The 22,508-nt window shown below is 37.0% G+C and overlaps 1 protein-coding gene and 1 pseudogene across 1 annotated transcript; both read left to right on the top strand.

Annotated features, from left to right (window-relative positions):
- Positions 1–547: 547 nt before the first annotated feature.
- On the top strand, positions 548–6,272 carry LOC131671751 (uncharacterized; annotated as a pseudogene).
- Positions 6,273–19,819: 13,547 nt separating this feature from the next.
- On the top strand, positions 19,820–22,245 carry LOC131671742 (uncharacterized). Its single transcript, XM_058948419.1, has 3 exons — positions 19,820–20,010; positions 21,344–21,864; positions 21,911–22,245. Exons 1-3 carry the CDS (start codon positions 19,820–19,822, stop codon positions 22,243–22,245), a joined length of 1,047 nt encoding a protein of 348 aa, XP_058804402.1.
- The last annotated feature ends 263 nt before the right edge of the window (positions 22,246–22,508 follow it).

Below are 22,508 nucleotides of genomic sequence, written 5' to 3'. Positions count from 1 at the left end.
TACTATTGCCGCATAGACCAGCTTCGGTACCAGTATAGCTCTATAGAACCATAGTACCTTTTGAGGTTCGAGCCCCCATCCTACCCAAATGGCAGATCTACATTTCATATATATGTTTAACACCTTTCTCCTTTGTTGTTGTAGGTGTTGTTTCCAACTTCGTTTCTTGTCTTTTTGGGGTTAACCGCTAGAGAGTTCGATTGACACCATGCTTGCATTGTTCTTAGATTCCTTTGCAGAAGATCCGGCAGAACCTCTTCATACTTTCCCTTGACAAATATTTCCTTACACCCTTATATACGCCGACGTAATTTTAAATACAATGCCATTATTGAATAACATTTAAGGTTGAATAAAAAATTTGAATAAGTAACAGTTTTGGAATTTTTTTATAAATATCGGTCATATATATGACAAATTAATTTTTTTTCAGATAATATCCATAATTAAAACACTGATCTCCTTGAATCAATGTATTAACCTAACCATAAATATAGATCCTCAACAGGATTGAGTAGATTATAATATCAATACTAATGAATCTAAAATGGATACAAGTTTCGAAGAACTCGACCCTATGTCGATACCAGATGATGACATAAATTTAGGTAACGAAAATTATTCGCAACAAATCGAAGATGATATTAATACGAATTTTGAAGAATTCGATCCAACATAGTCATTACCAGCTGATGACTATATACATTTAGGCAATGAAACTAATTCACACAAAATCGCAGATGATATTAATACAAATTTCGAAGAAAAGCTATTAATCTTAGAATAGCTGTCTGATCCAAACGAAACATATAAATCGCTGATAGAAGATTCTGATCTTGATATAGATCTTGATCCAATGCATATAGAACTTTTAAAAAATATTGATGAATATGCTAAATCTAATTTGTTATTTTTCTTTAAAAATCAAGATGTCTCGACACCCTCCGATCAGAGAACGGCAGACTCTCTGTTTTTAGAAAATAATTCGAGTCTAGATTTTGAATTGAATTCTCATGATCAAAAGCTTCTCATCAAAATTATGATGAGTTTAGGTTGTCAACCACATATCAGAATGAAAGTAGTGCGATACATTTTTATCAGTCAATAATGAACAATGATTCTTTTTAAAAAAATAATTTGAGTTCAGAGTTCATGATGAACTCTCCTAAGATTCCAAGAGGGACTTGTAATAATTTAGATGAGTTTCGATTTTCATCATTATTAGTTCATTCAAGGGAAAACTCTTCATTTGTTTGTTCATAATTCATTTGTTTCTAGTTTGATACTTGAATCTCCAGTAAAGGAAAATGATCAGAGTAAGTTGAATTTCGAATATGATTCAGATCATTTAGAACAACCAATTCTTTTAATGACTTCTCTAAGAACCATAAAGATCTGCAAATAAAACTTTATCAATCTAAGCAAAATCAAAAAGCTCAATTACCAAACAAGAAAGTTGAATGCTTTAATAACAAAAATCAAGTCATTGAATTGTACTTAGATATGGATATTGTCAGTAAATCTAAAGAGAGATTTTTGGCGACGCCATCAAATTCTGAAAGCTCAAAAAAAGAGTACGAACTGTAAATAAAATCATGTATAAGAAACGTGTGCATGATTTTTCGGATAGTGAGTCTGAAGAAGGTTCAGATAATGAATATGAATCAAATTGGAATGCTGAAAGTGATTCTGATGAAGTATCCGGTATGAGCGAGGAAGAGTTACCTTTCAGCCGAGATCATGAATCAAATAATAGAGTAAATCAAAAGTGAAAAATAAATCATTCGTATGAGCAGGATATAGAAGAAAAAAATAGAGAAGTAGAATTTTTGAAAAAATTGTATGTACCTGAATCTTCCAAAGGCGGAAAGTATTATGTTAAGGAAGGATGCTGTCCCTATTGTAGAAAGGTTTTTCGTCGACTTGATATACATTTAAAGGTGTACAAAGAAGAGTATAAAACAGTGGACAAATTATTTTAATTACCGGTTGGATGTAAAGAGAGAAGAATATATATTTATATATTTAAAACATTGAGACTATATGGCAATGCCATATTTAATGCAGATCCTACATTAAATCCGCCAGGAAAACTTTTAGTCATCAGGCGTCTTGCAAAAAATAAAAAAGCTAAAAATACTGAAGTCTTAGATAAAGAAAATATAGAAACTAATGTAGTAGAAAATGAAAATATTACAGAATTTGATTTAAAAGAAGAACTAGAAGAGGGAATGATTAGTTACAATGAAAAATGTACTACATCTATTGAAAAAAGAGAATCAATTCACCTGCTGAGAGTGAAATGCAAACATTGCAAGGTCTATGTGTCACGTCGGAATATTTCAGTGCATGTTATGTTCACCATCCTAAACTGTACCCTCAAAATAAGTCATCCAGTAGTACAGGGATTCTTAATAACTGTAGGAAAGAATCAAACCACCATCATCCTAATGCTTGCCCGAGACTCAAAGAAATAATGTCTAAAATACGGGAAATTGAAATATTTTGTCCGCGATCAAAATGGTCTAATAACAACTCATGGCCGAACTCTAGGAATATTTTTAACTTTAATGAAAAGACTTAACCCATCAATAAGTGATATGGCATCTTATGTAGATTCATCCAACTAGAATGATACAGTTGCTGATATTAGAATTATTACAGGATTTGATAAGAAAAAAATATTGTTTGAATCTCTTTCAACAGTTAGTGTTTATGTGTGTCACACTTTTCCGATTTGAGCGAGGCACAGCGTAATCAAACATTACCACCCTTCTCTCTGGGCACCAACAGGTTGGCACAGCCCACTGTCTTTCACTCCTTCGCTTTCAAACATTTTTGGAGATCCGGAAGTCAAGTTTGCTGCGACATCCCTGACGCACACAATGAGTCGGAACCTTTTTAATCTAAGGCGGCAACCTCCTCGAAAGGAGTACCGATCTTTTCAAGGTTCAACGCTCAAGTAGAGCGGAACTAAAGGCTTGACCCTCGGTTTGGGAGCGACGGGACTCTAGTTGCCCCAACGTCTCCACGTCGGAAGCACGCGGCATACAAATCTTACGAGATTTGCTTGACCTGGTACCACTACCCTGCAGAGGCCAACCCAAATTGGGATGTCAGAAGAGAGACTCAGCTAGGACAGCCAGAGGAAATTCCTAAGACGATCAACCAGCTAAGCCTCCCCTCCTGGGCTCTCGTTCAAAACATCCCACCCTGCGTACCTGTACTGATATTGATCTCTGCTCTTTCGATTAATATTTTCTGACTTGGGTCAGGGGCGGGGTCTCGCCTAGCCGACAAGGCGACTCCCCAGGCAGTTTTCAATATTCGTGCCAGTCATGCCACTCATTCGAATCAATTTCCGACATTAGGCTAAATCGGGTATTCTAATTCGCGTTCAAAACATCGAACTTCGGAGTTTAATTCCGAAGCTCGATGCTCAAATAGGGACAAGCATTGTGTGTTTTGCCTACTGTTTCTTTACAGAGACAGCGTTTTCAGCCCCACCACGTGAAGGTACACTAGGGTGGTTCTTAATTTTTTTTTTCTTAGTAGACCTTAGGTCCGAGTTAAAATGGCTTTTAGGTACTCTAAAAACTCTGCGCAAATAGTTTTTAATTTTTTTTTTATTGTATTAACACGTGCCTCAAAGGACCTCAAAGTTCCTATTGATTTTATATGGGAAAAACGAGTTAAACGGTTTACCCTTCCAAAACCTAGTCTAATTTTCGGATTTTTAATTTTGAAACCACACAATCTTGTGTATTTTGAGTCGTCAAATCGAATGGCACTATTAGTTTTTGTCCAAGATGCGATTAAAAAATTTTATAAGCAAAAATTGTCAAAAAAATGGAAAAATCAGTGAAAAAAAGACAATTAACTGGCTTGTAATGTTTGTAACGAGTCAGTTATGTTTTTAGAAATACATATTTCCATGTATTTTGAGCTGCCAAATCGAATGGTATCATTAATTTCCTGATAGCTAAGCGGAATATTAAAGTTATAGGCCAATATCGGTGAAAAACTTGGAAAATCACCGGAAAACGGCAAATAACTTGCATACAATGTATAATATATCAGAAATTTCTTCGCGCTAACGTCAATTTCTATATATTTAAAACCGCTAAAATGAAGAGTACGAGTATGTTTTTGTCAGTATAGCCACACTATTTAGTTGTAAACCAAAATCCTTTAAAAACCCGCGCAAAGAAAAGGCATAAGAATCGTATACTTTTGATGAACATAATTATCAAATTTTTCCAGAGTAGTTCATATATTTTTTGACACAAGAAGAAAAAACAACGACTTATTTCTGACATTTTTTAACTATAAAATTCAAATTGTAGTAAGACCACGTATAAATTTTCACTGTCGTAAAAAATAAAACACATGAGGTGAAATCCTAAAAAGTTACTATTTCGAAATTGAAGCCTAATGCATGGCATTCCAGTTCGAGCTACAGCGCCCCCGTCAGTCGAAACCATGAATTACAAAGCATACGATTCTTATTCCTTTTCTTTGCGCGGGTTTTTTAAGGATTTTGGTTTACAACTAAATAGTGTGGCTATACTGACAAAAACATACCCGTACTCTTCATTTTAGCGGCTTTAAATATATAGAAATTGACGTTAGCGCGAAGAAATTTCTGATATATTATACATTGTATGCAAGTTATTTGCCGTTTTCCGGTGATTTTCCAAGTTTTTCACCGATATTGGCCTATAACTTTAATATTCCGCTTAGCTATCAGGAAATTAATGATACCATTCGATTTGGCAGCTCAAAATACATGGAAATATGTATTTCTAAAAACATAACTGACAGGTTACAAACAGTACAAGCCAGTTAATTGTCTTTTTTTCACTGATTTTTCCATTTTTTTGACAATTTTTGCTTATAAAATTTTTTAATCGCATCTTAGACAAAAACTAATAGTGCCATTCGATTTGGCGACTCAAAATACACAAGATTATGTGGTTTCAAAATTAAAAATCCGAAAATTAGACTAGGTTTTGGAGGGGTAAACCGTTTAACTCGTTTTTCCCATATAAAATCAATAGGAACCTTGAGGTGCTTTGAGGCACGTGTTAATACAATAAAAAAAAATTAAAAACTATTTGCGCAGAGTTTTTAGAGTACCTAGAAGCCATTTTAACTCGGACCTAAGGTCTACTAAGAAAAAAAAAAATTAATAACCACCCTAAGGTACACACATCCGCACTTGTGATTGCAAGTTTTCGTTCAAATACACATTGCATTCACTATGTGCATCGTCTATGTTTTTGCTAAGCGGACCATAATCGAGCTTCCTGAGAGCGTCGTGATTGCAACCGCCAATCTCTTTCAACAGCTCAGCTTATAGGACTTCTTCTAAAAAATATAATAAAAGTACTAAAATCTCAGTAGAACCAAACGAAAAATTAAATTTGTTATCGCCATGTACTATCTTTCCTTGTAGAATTTGAAACCTATCGGCTTCCCATAATCGGAAACAAAATTATGTTTAGTCAAAACAATAAAAAAAAGAATCACGAGGGAAAAACTATTGAAGAAGTTAAGCCTAACGATGAAAATCTCATGATTGAATTCTTATCTCGTCGACGAGATATTCCGTTTGATAAGGAACAACAAAAATTAAATAATCAAATTTTCACTGAACTAACGTTAGTTGAAATGATTTAAGTTCAGTGTTTGAACGGGCGAAGACCTGGAGAAAATAGCCGAACTTCTTTAGATGATTATGAGAATAGAACAATTACAGATCAAACTAGTGTACATTTTAAAGGTTTTACAAATGAGAACAAAAAACAAGCTTTACAATTTTCTGTGATGAACCTTACTGGTAAGAAAACTGAAGGGCTCGATGGTCGTGTGTATCTGGACACAAAAGACGAAAACATAATAGATTTATTAGTAAAAAACAGATCTAACTTCGGTGTGTAAACCAAAAATCAGTATTTATATGTTTCTTTAAACATGAGGGAAAATGAGCACTTGCATTGACACCAAGTGATGAAAAAATTGGTTGATTATGTCATAGGACTTTTAAAAAATGTGAGTATATTTCAAATGTTACGGCTACTACCTTTAGAAAATTCATTGCAACCCAGTACGAGATACAACTAAATAGACAACATTTTAAGGTGCCAATTAGATATTTATCTCACACTGAGCAAACTCACAACAAATATTACAGAGGAGTCCTTCCCCAAGAATCTGTAGCGGTTACGCAGATATTAGAAGACATTATTTTAAAGAAAACAGAAATATAGAATTTTTCAAATGAGGAGACAGATGAAAACGCGGAAGAATCTAGTGGATTTCCAGAAAATATGCAGCAAATAAAAGATATGAGAATTTTTATCTTCTTTTATTCTACGTTTGGCTTTTGAAAAAAAAAATACATTGATGAGCTGCGGAAAATACCCAGAGCCACAAAATGCGACCTAAAAAGTTCAAACAAAGCACTAAGATCAATACCGTAGATACCGTATAAAGATTCAGTTAGAAAATGTCGAAACCTTTGTGTATTTTGTCGAATTTATTTAATCCGTGATTAAAATAGATCTTTTTGCGTAAATAGGTGGAATGACCTTCAGATGACTTTAAAGCTGCAGTGACAAGGTCAAATAGATGTCAGAATCGGCTGTAGTCCATCAAAATATATAAAATATGAGTGTAACGTAGGGCTCGGATACTTTTGACTTTATGCCTGTACCGTACCCTCATTATTTGAGCTTTATGTGACCTGTAAGTATTATCTTGACCAAAAAAAAATAACAGCATATGTGAATGTAAATTTTCCCGCTCTTTCCGAATCTGAAGTAAAAAAAAAAAAAAAATTAGAGTTATCGTAAAATAAAAATTTGATCTTCAAATGATCTTGAACCTTACGTGCTAGAACCGTACTAGCAAATTCGGTTTTACTTCAGGGATAAACATAAGGATATGTAAGTGGCTTCTTTATAGTTTTGAGGTCGTATTTTGTAGTCTTGTCATTTAAATACTTTTTTCGTATAATATCCTTGAATCAATCGTAAAGAAACTCTTAAACTCTTAACTAACGCTGGGTGGTAGACGAAATCTAGGAACGTTAGACACCATAGTACTCGATTGTATCGTCATATTCATGGCGCGGTTTTTGTGCAGATGTTTATCCAAATCTCAATATTCTACCTCCATGAATGTCACAATGATCGACTGTCCCTGTCGCGTATTTTAGAAGCTGCAATTCATCTGTTATGAACAAGTCCTGGAAAACGGTCAGATATGTTTACTAGCCCTTGCTCTATGGAAACTTCATTATTTATACCGCGACCGTCGCCCATGGCCTCTTGATCCCTAGATAGCTCACCAATTCCTGAAGTGCTATCTAGATTGTTTTGAACTTCTGGCATTTCTTCTATTCTTTAATATATTAGTCCATATCGTGACACACCCGTGACCCTAATCAAACCTAGCAACATATCAGGATGGTAGATCTTACTGATATCAATCTTCCGATTCCGATATCTTCTTTGAATATATCTGTATGTCGGCTATAGGCTACTATCAGCTAGGTACCAGTCGACGAGAATCTTGTCCAACGCGGCCTCATTTTCATCCTCTTCAAAACAGCGGAATAGCACATCTGGCATGTAGTAGAGCACCCCTTTTTGGTACAAGCTATTAAGATCCCTGCACGGTAGTCTGGGTGTCCATCATGGAAGGCGTCCTGAAGAGTCATAATTTTTTTGCCATTTCAGCGCACTGTGCTCCACTATTAAATCAAATTCGTAGCCATCTAAATATAGACGCAATTTTTTTACTGCCCATATCACAGCGAGCTGTACTTTTTTGATTGGAGTTATTATTGCGCTTTGCAGACATCAGGACTCCACTCACATATCAATGGGGTACTCTCCGTTTTATAATTCTCGAGAAACTTTGACCTTCCTGATTTATATCTAGGTCTTGAAAATAGATGGTGTAGTGGTAGTCCCTATGGGACTGTTTAATTATGACCAATTCATTTTGCCGACTATTGAGAAAGTTCTCCATGATCCTTACTATACGTCTTATACATTATGATGTTCGTATCACTTATAATATAATTAATAGTTCGTAATCTCGTGATCTTGTCGCGTTAATGAGTAAGAATTTGTTTCTTTTCAAATTTACTATGATTGTCAATATGAAATAAATGGATAAATCAAGTATATGTAAATATAAGTAAAATTCCAAGGAAAGTCAGATTATGCCCTAGTTTCTTATGGTGCGAATTGTCCCATAAGCATAGCTAAAGTCTTCCTTATAAAGGATATAATTCAGCCCAAGTTCCTTATAGCGCGGAATGTTCTATAAGTTGAGCATGAATTATAGAAAAGGAAAGGTCTTGCTCAGTTAATCACAATGAGAGAAAGAACTTAGGTTCTTCAAGTTAATTGAATAATCAAGTTTATTCAATCTCATGCGCTCACTTTGCAAGGCTAGGAGTGAATACCAGCCTGTGCAATAATGGGCGTATTTATACACAGATTTTCCCACCTATTTTCGCAGAATATTTCTCTTCGAGAAGTTTTCGAATCTTCGAGAAATATTCGCGAAGTTTGAGGAATGAATTTTCTTAATTTACAAGTAAATAAACATCAATATTAAAGTTTCAACATATGTAAACTTTACAAAATTAGTTATTGGTCGATTTAGTGTAATTTATAATTATCACAAATAGTATCGTCAAAAGTTATTAACTAATGAAGTTAATTAATGTAACTTTATAGTTTATTAATTTTAGAAGTAATTTCTAAAAAGAGATACTCAAATTAGTTAATAACATTTGAATTATAACAAATTTTCATATTTGTAACGGTTCTTTCTATAATCTTATAACGCAATTATTAGATTAATTATTTAAGATTTATAAATTAAAAACTATCATTATTATGTATAAAATTAACGCTTTCGTACTATATACAACTCAATGTATAAAAATTATTGATTATTTATTTATTAATACCAGTTATTATTAAACTGTTATTAATGAAATCAATTCTTACTCATGTTTCTTAGATATTCATTTTGAATATGGAGTATTCACATTTTTCTAATAATTAATATTCATAGTGTAATAAACAAATTAACTTTGCATATAAAAATTCATTATTATTTAATAATCAAACGCAATTCGTATTATTATAATCTAAATCTATGTACTAAAATCTATATAAGAAATGCTTTGTTATATAAAAATTACGTCTAATTAACATATTTTATTCAAATAACAAAAACTATTTTATCTATATTTATGAGTCTGTGATATCACGTTCCATATATGGTCATGAAATTAGACTCTTGTACTAAGACAATCAAATAATAGGTGCGGTGACGCCGTTTAATATACTAATTGATGTAAATAGATAGATGGGTTTAACGAATTGCAATAATTCGGTGACATAATAAACTAGCTCATAGATAGGACCGTTACAACATCTTATGCGTTTCTTTTGTTATCACGTGCTATATTTCTGGAGACATAAACCACGTAACGTGTCCACCGGTCCGATAAATGTCTTATAAGGTATACCTTTATTTGAGCTCTATGTCTCACTCATATTACAGAAGAAGTCAAACTTCTCGCACATTTCTCATCTTTAAAGAGCCTCATAAAGATCTCTGCAAGATTGTTAGTATTTATGAATAATATTAGTAAACGATTTACCTGCAAATCAAAGGAACAACTTCGTCGTGGAGTTACACATGATTTAGCACCGTCAGATTTGGAATTATCACTCAGATATTGGATCAGATTTCTTAAAAGACGATACTTCCAAACCGAATTCAATCCGGTTTTGTCAACTCACATCATTGCTTTAACATTAACATCATTGCTGTCGAGTCATTGCCTCTTAATCATCTTCTGATCCCCAAACGATTATCGGGAGGTTTACTCCGGTACTATCTTCACCTACAACGAACTAATCTACGTAGATGTAGGAAGGCTCCTTTGTGGGAAGCTTGACCGCAGTAAGTCGTCTGGAAATCACTGATCGATCGATGAAGCAAACACTGCTCTTCTCAGCCTCTTCTGTTTCTGCTTTTTTGTCTTTGTCTACTCAGGTCACTTTTTTATTATCCTTACTCAAGACTAGACGAAGAGGCTTGTTGCAGGTAGCAGTGGGCAGTGACATAGCGTGGTATATTATTGTCCATCTGAGCTGCAGCTACTAGTCTGGTATTGATAACGGTCACCCCTGTCACTGTTGCACCCTGCTATCCGGGTGTTATGTCGCGACTACGTAGCCGTGACGTGTATTTTTAAAATATGTATGATCATTCATTTATTAGTAAATATTATAGTGACAGGAACTTACCTGGGTTATTATTTCGAGTTAAGTTGGCTGTTTAGCTTTATCTTGATAAAGTATATATGAGGCCGGTCGGTAATGATGCACGAACACTCGATTCAAGTAATTATTTATTTATTGAATGACAGAAATGGTTTCTCAAAAATAACAGTAGGTGAATTATACGTTGTTCGGCTGTCGCGCGTCACGAATCAGCCCGTAAGAACTTTAATAAATTTTAATGTTATTGAGTAGTCGTGCGTCGCGAATCAACTGCCGAATAGTCGAGTCTTCTGTTTTTATATTGACTCTTCGGCCCATATTAATGTGTTGAGTAATCAAAAAATCAAAATGTCGGGCGCCCCAGATTTTCGGACTACTCATCTTTTAATTTCGCTGAGTTTATATTTTGTAAAAATGCCGTTCGTTGTTTATACATTATTTCGTTTTTCAATTGATTGCTGATGAAATCAAAATGAAGGAATAGTTACGTCTCGGGACGTAACACGGGCATGAAAGCGGTAGTTCCGTTCAACTTGGAAGTACCATGGAGTACAAGCTTTTCTTGATCCTCCAGGACCAAATGCTCGTTACGTGAAATTCTCTTACATACTTAGCGTCCAACAATTTGTTTGAAACATCATACAAATTCCACTTGCCACGGTCTTCTCGTTTTTTTTTTAAATTCTTATTCTCACTCAGTCTCACTTATTTTACGAAAAACGACTTCACTAATAGGACAGCAGGTGTATTTTTCTCACCACTACGTTAAAATCTCCTTTTATTAAGTTGAAAATCTCCTTTTATTATACCTTTTATTATACCACCTTTTTTTCCTCCGAATCTTTTAGACGAATAGACAGATTGAGGGGTAACGAAGAAGAGAAGAAGTTAATATGGAGTAATAAAAGTATTAAGATTTAAAATTAAAACTTAGTTTTGTTTGTACACTTTATTTAATTTATTTTATTTATTCATTAGACTATTTCTCTTGTACACTCATAGAAAGGATCGTAATATTTAGTGTTGAATATGCTTGTTAATAGTATCAAATATTTACAATGAAAAAGATATACGAGGGTTATTTGAAAAGTCCGTGCAAAAAATAAAAACTGCTTGATTTTTTTTAATAAATCTTTTTTATTTTTCAACATAGTCTCCTTTTAGGCTTATACATTTCATCCAACGCTGCTCTAGTTTGTTAATCCCTTCCAAATAATAGGATTTGTCCAAGTCTGTAAAATAGGCATTCGTTTCTGCAATCACCTCCTCGTTTGACTAAAATCTTTTCCCCGCCAGCCATTTTTTCATATTAGGGAACAAATAGTAGTCCGACGGAGCCAAGTCTGGAGAATAGGGGGGATGTGAAATGAGTTGGAACCCTATCTCCATCAGTTTTGCGGCCACAACTGTTGAGGCGTGAACTGGAGCATTGTCGTGGTGGAAGAGAACTTTTTTGTGGGCCAATCGTAGACGTTTCTCTAGCAACTCGGTTTTCAAACGATCCAATAACGATGAATAATATTCGCCTGTAATGATTTTACCCTTTTCCAGATAGTCGATGAAGATTATTTCTTACGAATCCCAAAAGACAGTCGCCATAACCTTCCCGGCCAAAGGAATTGTCTTCGTCTTTTTCGGAGCAGATTCCTCCTTGGTAATCCATTATTTAGACTATTCTTTGGTCTCGGGAGTGTAGTGATGTATCCATGTTTCATCTACAGTGATGAAACAACGCTTAAAGTCTTGCAGATTTTGCTAGAACAGCTGCAAACCATTCTTGCAACACTTCACACGATCTCGTTTTTGGTCAATCGTGAGCAATCGCGGCACCCATCTAGCGGATAGCTTTTTCATGTCCAAATGTTGGTGCAAAATATTATGTGCCCGTTCGCTCGAGATGCCTACAGTACTAGCAATCTCATGCACCTTCACTCTTCTGTCAGCCATCACCATATCATGGATTTTATCAATGATTTCTGAAGTGGTAACCTTAACAGGGCGTTCAGAACGTTCAGCGTCTTTTGTGCTCATATGGCCACTCCGAAAATTTTGAAACCTCTTATAAACCATTCTATTCTAAGGTGCACAATCACCATAATGTTTACCAAGCTTCTGTTTAATCTTCTGAGGCGTTTTGCCTTTGAAAAAGTAATGTTTAGTCAATACACGAAATTCTTTTTCGTCCATTTTTTACGACCACTCGATTTCTTTGATTGAAACGAATGTAAAACGCAAAGTAATTGGCCGATCTGGCTGAAACTTGGTGTGTGCTCTTCCAAGATATGTTACTAACTGAAAATAACCTTGATACGCACTAGTAGCGCCATCTCACTGACTTTGCACGGACTTTTCAAACGACCCTCGTAAATTGTGATGAAGCTTTGAATGTTTCCAATGGTTTGTTACAAAATTGTTTACTATATTATTCTGTAAATTTAGTATTAATTTCTCTATCTTTAAATACGAGTTGAGCTTATCTATGATGTTTCTATACAAAAACTATTATTTATAATAAATTATATTATACATCAAGAGAATAAAGTGAATTATTAAATGTTTGTTTTCACGTGATTTTTCAATATATCACATCATAAAGTTCATACTTGATTATCGAATCACCGATGAGGAAATAAAGAAAAACTAATATCGAAAATTGTACGATTCATAATCTTAATTTTTAAACGTTAGATAATGTCGAAACGGAAATCTTTATAACAAAATAAATTTAGTAAAGATTTTTACTCTTATTATTATTAATGAACAATGAAATGAAGTAATGAGAAATTTTACGCTGTGATAATTTGTAGATTATAAAGGTCACATCCCCGATATCAAAAATAGATGTTTTCGTTTGAAAAAAATTCGTCATTTATGTCCTTTACTAATCCTGCGACATTTCCAGATGTTTTCCTAACAACACATATTTGACCTTTATTTGACCACTAGGATTGTCCTTGACCTTGGACCTCGATATATATTTGAACGTAAAATTTTCCGCTCTTTCAATTATCACTATGAAAAAGAGGAGTTTCCATTTGAAAAAAAAGTTGACCTTGAAATAACCTTGAAGGTGAGGTTCGAGGTCAAATTCAACGTCACCATTGAATTCCTTGCAAAAAGTTACGAAATCCCTGACCCTAACCTTTTTCAAAAATACTTTACCTGAAAAATACAGGACAGTTTCGGTATTTTTGCCCTATATAAGTAAACCCTTTTAGTGATTTGAACGCGTTTGGACGACCCAATTTCGATATTGTTAAGGTTTTGGACTGAAATAGATTGTATTATGAGACATAAAAGTAACTATTTATGTTAATCAAGATGTCCCGGAAATATATATTGTGATGTGTGTACCTTAAACAGTATGAATAACAAAAAGTAGGTTGTACTAAAAGTAAGTGAATTTTATTTATTACTTTAACATTGTTTTCTGGCTGAAACAGTTAATGTCTTTATAGATGAATTTTGTGCTCCCATCAACTTAATTTATTTTATTTTATTATATAGTAATGGTATTGCATCATTTTAATTGGTTTATAGATTTTGTATGAACATATTAGACCTCACACTGGAGGGGCATGGTACATGAGTGATAGTTATGCATTAGTATGCATGTGTACGCCTTTGCTCGCACATTTGAGGCCGCGCTAGCGTTACCGCTGGATATATTTTTCACAGGGACCCCAGACATTCTGGCATTATCTCGATCAGTATGGGCTCCATCGGCTCAAATTTAAGCAAATATAAGAAAGGCGTATCTAGGCTTCCTGAGAGCAATTTTTCTAGTGCCAACGCTAGGCCGCACATTCAGATTAGATTGCATTTACACTCGTAACCACGAGATTGTACGAGCATATTAGACGGCACCCTTAGTAATTTTTCGGCCTCTGCACTCGGGTGCATGGCTTGTACGCCTATAAATCTGCATTATTAGTTATAGTTACGCTGTAGTATGCATGTGTACGCATTTGCTCTCACATTTAAGGCCGCATAGCGTTGCCGCAGGAAAATTTTGTTCACAGGGACTCCAGACATTCTCACAGTACCACGGTCAGATGGGAGTCCGTCCTCTCTAATTTAAGCAAATTGGATAAAGGCTTATCTAAGGTCCTTTAGAGAAATTTTTCGAATGATAACGCTAGGCCGCAAATTATATTAGATGATATTGCCGCACATACTTTAGATTAGACTGTACTTATAGTTATTATCACGTGATTGTAAGAGCATAGTAGACGGCCCCTTCAGTGATTTTTGGACCTCTACGCGTTAGTATGCGTGTGTACGCGTTAGCTTGCACGTTTAAGAACATATTAAATACACATTTATTGAGAAAAAAATGGATGCAGATACTTGTAGCACTTGAAATTGGTCGTTTGTATGTTTCAGACTAACTGAGCTCTAGACAACTCACATCATCCCCAGCTAACAGTTACGTCACAGTTAGATCAGAGTGTCATGGTAATCCGGTTAATATCGAATTTGAGTCCACATTTATCAGAATCAAACAAATGAAGTGCTTCTATGTACTGAGAATAATAAATAAGTACTTTTCAGACGAATTAATTTTTTGACAGGTCAAATTGTATCTATAGTCTAGGGATTATTTAATGGAGACCTGAGATGAGACTACTCAACGACCTAAGCGAATGCGCGTGAATCTAATTTAGATTATTATATTGGTTCTTTTTATCATAGATTTTAACTAGTCATTCTTGAGAACTTACGGGCACGTGTACTGATCATTGAATCAAGACATTTAAAAATCTATATAAAAAATTTTGATTTTATAAATTGAGCATTAATAAAAAGTATTTATAAACATGGTTCAGACCAGCTTAAAAGTCTTGTTTCAATAATCGGTCCATCAAGAAACTCCGATCTTTTCCTCAATACTAGCTGATCAATTGGGCTTTAAAACCGCGCAGTAGAGTAACCATTTTGAAAAAACTTTTCACTGAATATAAATTCGAATACTTTCACAATTCTTATAAATCATTATTCAGTTGTCATTATCTTATTATTCACAATCGTTATAAACATCGAAAACAAAACCGTAAAAATACATGTGAATAAATACTTCAATCTATATTTGAAAGTGATGGGACAGGGACTCGGTCTAACGGCCCCGTATTTACAAGCCTGACGTCTTGACCATTCGACCACGAATGCTACCGGGGTCCTATACTAAGCTCTACTAAATATATAATAATTTTGCTTCGTATATATACTATATGTCTTGCATACTATGATTCATTATGTCACAAAGCTCATGCACGTGGAATTAATCGAGAACAGTAAAATATAAAATAACTAAAAACGGTTGATAATACTATCTTGAGCATAAAACTCTGACACATTGTAAAAAATGTAACTAAGACAAATTCTAACCTTGTGTTATTACAAGATTGCCACAACACTGAAGCACTGCGCACTTCATGAATGTGATACCTATACGATCAATCGATAAGGCTGATGCTAAATATATTATTCTACTAAAAGAAGAACAGAAGACTTGCTATAATATGTTTAGCAAGCAAAACGATTAGTGCAGGTATTTAGTAGAAGCGGTTCTGCATCACGATGCAGTTTTCCAAATCCGATAGATAACCATAAAGTACATCGTATATTGATGAACTTGTATTAGGACCAGTATCATATTAACAATTTGACCGGTCATCTTCTAAATCTGTTGATACTTGAATTTTCTTATTTTATTGAAAGAAGGTTAGTTGTATAACTCTAATATATTTAGCTTCCAAAATAATTATGGCAGCTGTATAAAACAAGGAGTTATGCACTGCCATATAGTTTTTCGAACCTGACAGATATTCATGAAGAAGATCGTTTCCGCAAAAACTTGTATTAGTATCAGTGTCTCGTTAACAGGTTAACCACTAATTTTCCACCTATTTGTACTTGATAAATAGCAAGTTGCTAGTTTAATGAGTTGGTGTTGCTAACAAGATTGCACCAACACGGATGCACTGCGCAGGTCATGAATGTACTAACTGTACGATCAACTAATAAGACTGTTACATGAAGGAATCGGTTATAAAATCAGAAATCGGTTCCTAAATATAGTTTTCTATTTATTCTCACTAACCTAATTAATATAGTTTTCTCAGATAACTATATTATAATAGAATTCAAATTTGGGAAGACATAAACTCAAAATTTCTATTACTATAAAGTATCATTTTTATTAGGACAGGAAGGACATTTACACTCTCCGATCTCGAAATATTGTGGACAATAATTCCATGTTATTTCCTCTTCTTCGTGTAGATCAGTAATTTTTTCAAGATAAATCTCACCTCCTATCTCATTACAGTATACTTTTGCATTTGGGAGACAGCTATGATTTACATATGACCCGGTCCAAGCCACAAATGGTTATCATTCTTATATGAACATGATGTTACAGAAAAATCTAGTCCGTAATCCATAAGATATCGTAATTCATTTTGCTTCAGTTTAATGGTGTACTCACTTAACAAATGTAGAATAGATTTTTTCGGCTAGAACTTCGTAGCACATTTTTTCAATCCCTGATATTGATCTTTTGGATATCTGAAATTATTTTGAAAAAAATGATCATTTTGGACCAAGTAAAAATAATATGCAGGAGTATGTGTGATTGATGCTATAAGTTTAGAAGTGTATTATCTAGAATAGGTACTAAAACCTTTTACAATTTTTTTGTTCGATTCAGCATCTTTTGTATAGTCGTCATTTCGTTTTCAAAATAAACGTTGTTATAATATTATCTATTGCTCAATCGAACTATGAGGCCAAATTATTTATGAAGAAGTTTCAAGTAACATATTATTTGACGTTTTAACTTGAAGAGAGAGACTGATATTTCTAGCAATTTTTACTAACAAGTAGCGTCAAATTTATAACTATTATGTTCAATGTTTGTGCATGTTGACAAAAGTTTTCAATCTCTTTTCTTACACTTTACTGAAATCTAAATCCTTTAAAATAGTTCTCAAAAGTTTGCAATTCATTTTGTGTGTTTTTGCCTCATTAAAAAATATGTCTATTGTCATAAAGTTAGCAATGTCGTCGATCGTGCACAGTTCTCTTACTTTTTTTCTTAATGCTGTTTTATACCTAAAATGAAGAATTTATAATAAATAATTTCTAAAAAATAGTCAAACTTGATTCAATATTATTAATAGTGCAATTTCAGGCAAGTCATACATGGTGGTCCGATAAGTACTTAGCCTCACCGCCCGATGGCGCCACTCTCGCAAAAGAAATATTCTATCACGTAGTACAAGCTTCTCAATGGTTACTGTCAAGATTTCAGCCGGATCGGAGTTGTAGTTCATTTTTGAGAGCGTGTGGAAGCAAGTGTGTCCGTTGATTTTTGAAAAATGGAAAAAGAGCAGTATCGGTCGGTGATTCGATTTTTGTTTTTGGAAGGGAAATCGCGCAGCGAAATCAATAAGCGCTTGAATGCTGTGTACTGTGACTCTTCTCCTTCGATGGCGACCGTCAAAAATTGGTTTAACGAGTTTCAACGTGGTCGCACGTCGATTTTTGAAGAGCCACGTCCAGGTGCTCTGAAAACGGCTACCACGGAGGATAACGTGACAAAAATTCACGATCTCGTATTGGCAGATCGACGATTGAAGGTGCGCGAGATAGCTAAGATGGTAGGCATCTCAAAAGACCGCGTGGGTCGTGTCCTGCATGAAATTTGGGCATGAGAAAGCTGTCGACGCGATGGGTGCCGCGTTTGCTCACTCCGGACAACAAGCGCAACCGTGAGACAGCTTCAGAGCAATGTCTGACGCTGTTTAAGCGCAATCCGAAGGAGTCTCTGCGTCGTTTCATGACAGTCGACGAAACATGGATCCACTGGTATACACCAGAGACCAAGGAACTGTCGAAACAGTGGACTTTTCCCGGCGAAAGTGCTCCGAAGAAGGCGAAGACTGCCCCATCGGCCGGAAAGGTGATGGCCATCGTTTTCTGGGATTCACAAGGTGTGATCTACATCGACTACCTGGAGAGGGGCAAAACGGTTACAGGGCTATACTATGCCGAATTATTGGGCCAATTCGACGTCGAATTGCAGAAAAAACGGCCCCATTTGGCGACGAAAAAAGTGCTCTTCCACCATGACAACACACCGGCTCACACCTTCGCCGTCGCCATGGCCAAATTGGTCGAATTAGGCTACGAACGGCTGCCCCATCCACCGTATTCTCCAGATTTAGCTCCGTGCGACTTCTTTTTGTTTCCAAACTTGAAAAAGTCACTCGCCGGACAGAAATTTGAGTCGAATGAGGAGGTAATCGCTGCCACGGAAGCCTACTTTTCAGACCTCGAGGAAACGTATTTTTCAGACGGGTTAAAGAAGTTGGAGCATCGATGGGCCAAGTGTATAGAACTAAAAGGAAACTCTGTTGAAAAATAAAACGCCACTTTTCCAAAATTTTTGTTTTTCTTTTGTAGGCTAAGTACTTATCGGACCACCCTCGTACGTCACTGCTTGGAAAGGTGGCTCAATAATTTTAATATAGCTTGCTGTTTTATTTATCCGCATTATTAATTTTATTAATTTTATTATTAATTTTAGTAATTATATTATGAATTTTATTAATTTTATTCTATTAATTATTTATTTTATTATTTCATTAATTATTTTATTATTATTTTATTAATTATTAATTTTATTCCAATATTAAAAAAATATTCAGTGGGTGCTCTATCGTGTTGATCACGCCCACAATAGAGAAACGCTACCTTTCGGCGTCCACGTCGCGCCCGCTGGAAACGTCAATATCGCGTCGATGCTCTCTGCAGCAGCGCTATAATAGAGACGGCTAACGGAAGCACTGGCTACAGCCGCCAATAGTGGTAGGCAGTAAGGCTGTACACAATCACTCATCACACAAAACCTACACATCTGATTGACTGTCCGAAAATTCTCTGAGAGCAGGAATGAAGGGCCCTATAAACGGGTATTGCCTACGAATGAGATGGAACCCTATAAACGGATATTCTTTCCAAGCGGGTTATAAATAAGGAGCCTTTATAAATGGGCATCTCTCGACTGAATGGTTTTAAATTCAGAGGAATGACGGATTAGTCGATCAGACACAAAGCAGAATTTCACCAGACGGTGGCGAGATCACGAGAGAGTTTACCCTAGATTGTGTGTGTGCCGACTCTGGAGGGTACAATCGTAAAACCAGTCTCGCCAGAACCCAGCTCAGCCAGCATGGGAGGCTCGCCCTACACAATGGTAAAGCGCCGAATAAGCGCCAAATCTCGCTCTCTGTAGTAATCCCAATTGGCGATCGGAAGGGCCCTTGCTGCAGGGAGGGGGGGAGGAGGAACGGTAGAGGCCACCAGACTCTAGGCACGCTCGATCAGGGGGTCAACTCAGGAAAGATTGCAGGATCCACTATACCTGGTAATTAGCTCTGATCACTAACACATAAAACACATAGTAGAATGAAGGAGATGAAAATGAGATGAAAGGTAAAGAAAATTTTGCAGGTACTAGAGTTCCACCTGCGCTCATCGACTCAGGAGAGTCACTGGAGCTGCCCGGCTCCCCCATTACACCAGTAGGAAACCTGGCTGGTGGATGGATAATTGCGACAGGAGAAAGGACAGGGAAGAAAGGAAAGGACGTCGCCAGAATCCTGGGAAGCTGTGGAGAGTAAGATGCGAGAGCAACTTCTCACCATACACAGCGTCCTAGGACAAATAACGGAGAAGACGAACGTCCAAAGAAACGCGAGTCGCGTGATTACGAACGAAATGGCTGAGATATATGAGGCTGTAGAAGTTTGTATGTATGAACTGAAGCCAATGCGACAGATCAGACAAAAGACTAACGTAACGGAAAGACAATGTAATGGAGGAAACTCCAGGACATAAAAGGCGACGGCTAAAACAGACCCCCCCCCCCCCCCATACCCAGACCAAGTAGATGACGAAAGACGGAGAACGCACCTAGACTTTGCTGCCACACAGTAAACGCCGGGGGTGAATGCCGGAAAGCGACAGACACCTGACGTGGGGGATACCACGCATACCACTCAACAAATTCCATCGGAGGATGTTGAGATACGAGCGGAGGTGTCAGAGGACTAGGCCATCGTCGTAAAAAAGAAAAAGAAAAGGAACAAGAAAAAGACCGACAACGAGCCGGTACAAACGACGACAGACGGACACAGAAGCCGAGGATCGGAGTGTCCCAACCTGAAAACCAGGCGTGGGACCATTCTGATCAAGCCGGTGGAAGGACAACTGTACGCTGATGTCTTGCGGACTATTAAACAGGAGGTAGACCCCAAGACAAAGAAGGTAGACGTTCGGACGATTAGAAAAATCAAAGACGGTGCTGTATTGATGCGGCTGGAAAAGTCCCAAGGACAGGACTTCCAAAGGACACTTCAGAAAGTATTAGGACAGACTGCGACAGTAAAAGGCTTAACTTCCAGGGTGACCCTGGAGTTTGCTGACTTGGACTGCGTCACGACGGTACAGGACATCGCGAACGCGATAAATCGCAAACTAAATACTCGGAACGGAAAGTGCATCTCTTTGCGCCAAACGCATATGGGAATGCACGAGCCGTTTGCGAGTTCGACACGACAGAAGCAACGAGACTAATAGGCAAAGAACGCATCAAAATAGGATGTATGAATGCCTCGGTTACGGACATACACGGAGAGAACGTAAAGGGCTGGACAGAAAGAACTGCTGCATGAAATGCGGACAGACGGGTCACGTGGGCAAGGAGTGTAAAAACACTACTGACTGCTTCCTCTGTAAGGGAATAGAAGGACAGAACCTAGCCCACGTGCCTGGATCAGGCGGGTGCGCCGTATACACAGCAACACTGACGGAACTGAAGACGAAACAGAAAAAATGACCCTGACGATACTACAATGCAATGTGAACAGGAGTAGCGTAGCACACATGCTCCTCCCTCAAATTGCGACGGAGACGAACGCAGACGTGCTTGTTATAAGCGAACAATACAGGAACAGAGCTGAGCCATCGTGGTTCGCTAGCAAATCGAACACGACGGCGGTGTGGGTACGCGGAAACGAAGCGATGCGAGTCTCGGGAAGCGGGTCCGGAGCGGACTATGTTTGGGTGAAGGTGGGAACTGTCATTATCGTCAGTGTATACCTGTCACGGAACTATTCCACGTTGGAGTATGCCAACAGACTCGCAGATATCGAAGACACCATAAGGGATATACCCGGAAATACGATCGTGGCAGGCGATTTTAACGCGCGGGCGATTGAGTGGGGTATGTCCATGACAAACAGACACGGACGACTGCTACTAGAGATGGCCGCGAGGCTGAAACTTGTAGTGGTGAACGAGGCGACATTTAGACGATCGGGATGGGGTCAATCTATACCAGACATGACCTTGGCCACAGACAGACTACTGACGCGAATAAGAGGATGGAAAGTGATCAAGGAATATACAGTCAGTGATCACGAATACATCGTCTTTAAAGTGACAGACGAAAATACGACTAGACGAAGAGGTAACGTGTTACTCCCTCTACGATGGGACACGAAACACCTGGACAGAAAAGAACTCGACAGACTACTGCAAAACGCCTTTTACGGAAACCACTCGAAGTGGTATGGACCATGACTCGGCGGAGAAGTTAGCTGAGGAGGCAGAAAAATACCTCCATCACTTATTTGAAGCTACGATGCCAAAAAAACGATACGGACGCGACCGGCGACAGATGTATTGGTGGACGCAAAAAATTGCAGACATCAGACGCGAATGTCACCGGCGACGTAGACAGGCACAAAGACAAAGAAACAGACATGACGAAGAAGCCTCAGAGGCATACAAACTTGCCAGAAAAAGGCTGAGAGCTATAACGGACAGCAAACGACAATGCTGGACATGACTGACAGACGAGGTGGACTCGGACCCCTGGGGGATGGGTTACAAAATTGTGACCCGAAAACTAGGCGTCCGAGCTCCACCGAAGAAAAAAGACGCTAGGACAATGGAAAAGCTAATTGAGAGTCTTTTTCCAACGCATCCTGAACGCAACCTTTCTGAAGATGAACAAGACTCCTGGACCAGACAGTATACCGGGTGAACTGCTACGGTATGTAGCGACTCGACGGCCCGACATACTCTTGCAGTTGTACAGTGGGTGTCTGA

The sequence above is a fragment of the Phymastichus coffea genome, unplaced genomic scaffold (genome assembly GCF_024137745.1).
Source record: "Phymastichus coffea isolate CEN01 unplaced genomic scaffold, Cenicafe_Pcof_1.1 PCOF00010, whole genome shotgun sequence".
Lineage (NCBI taxonomy): Eukaryota > Metazoa > Arthropoda > Insecta > Hymenoptera > Eulophidae > Phymastichus > Phymastichus coffea.
The sequence above is the reverse complement of the archived record's forward strand: the minus strand, read 5'-3'. Positions and strand labels throughout refer to the sequence as shown.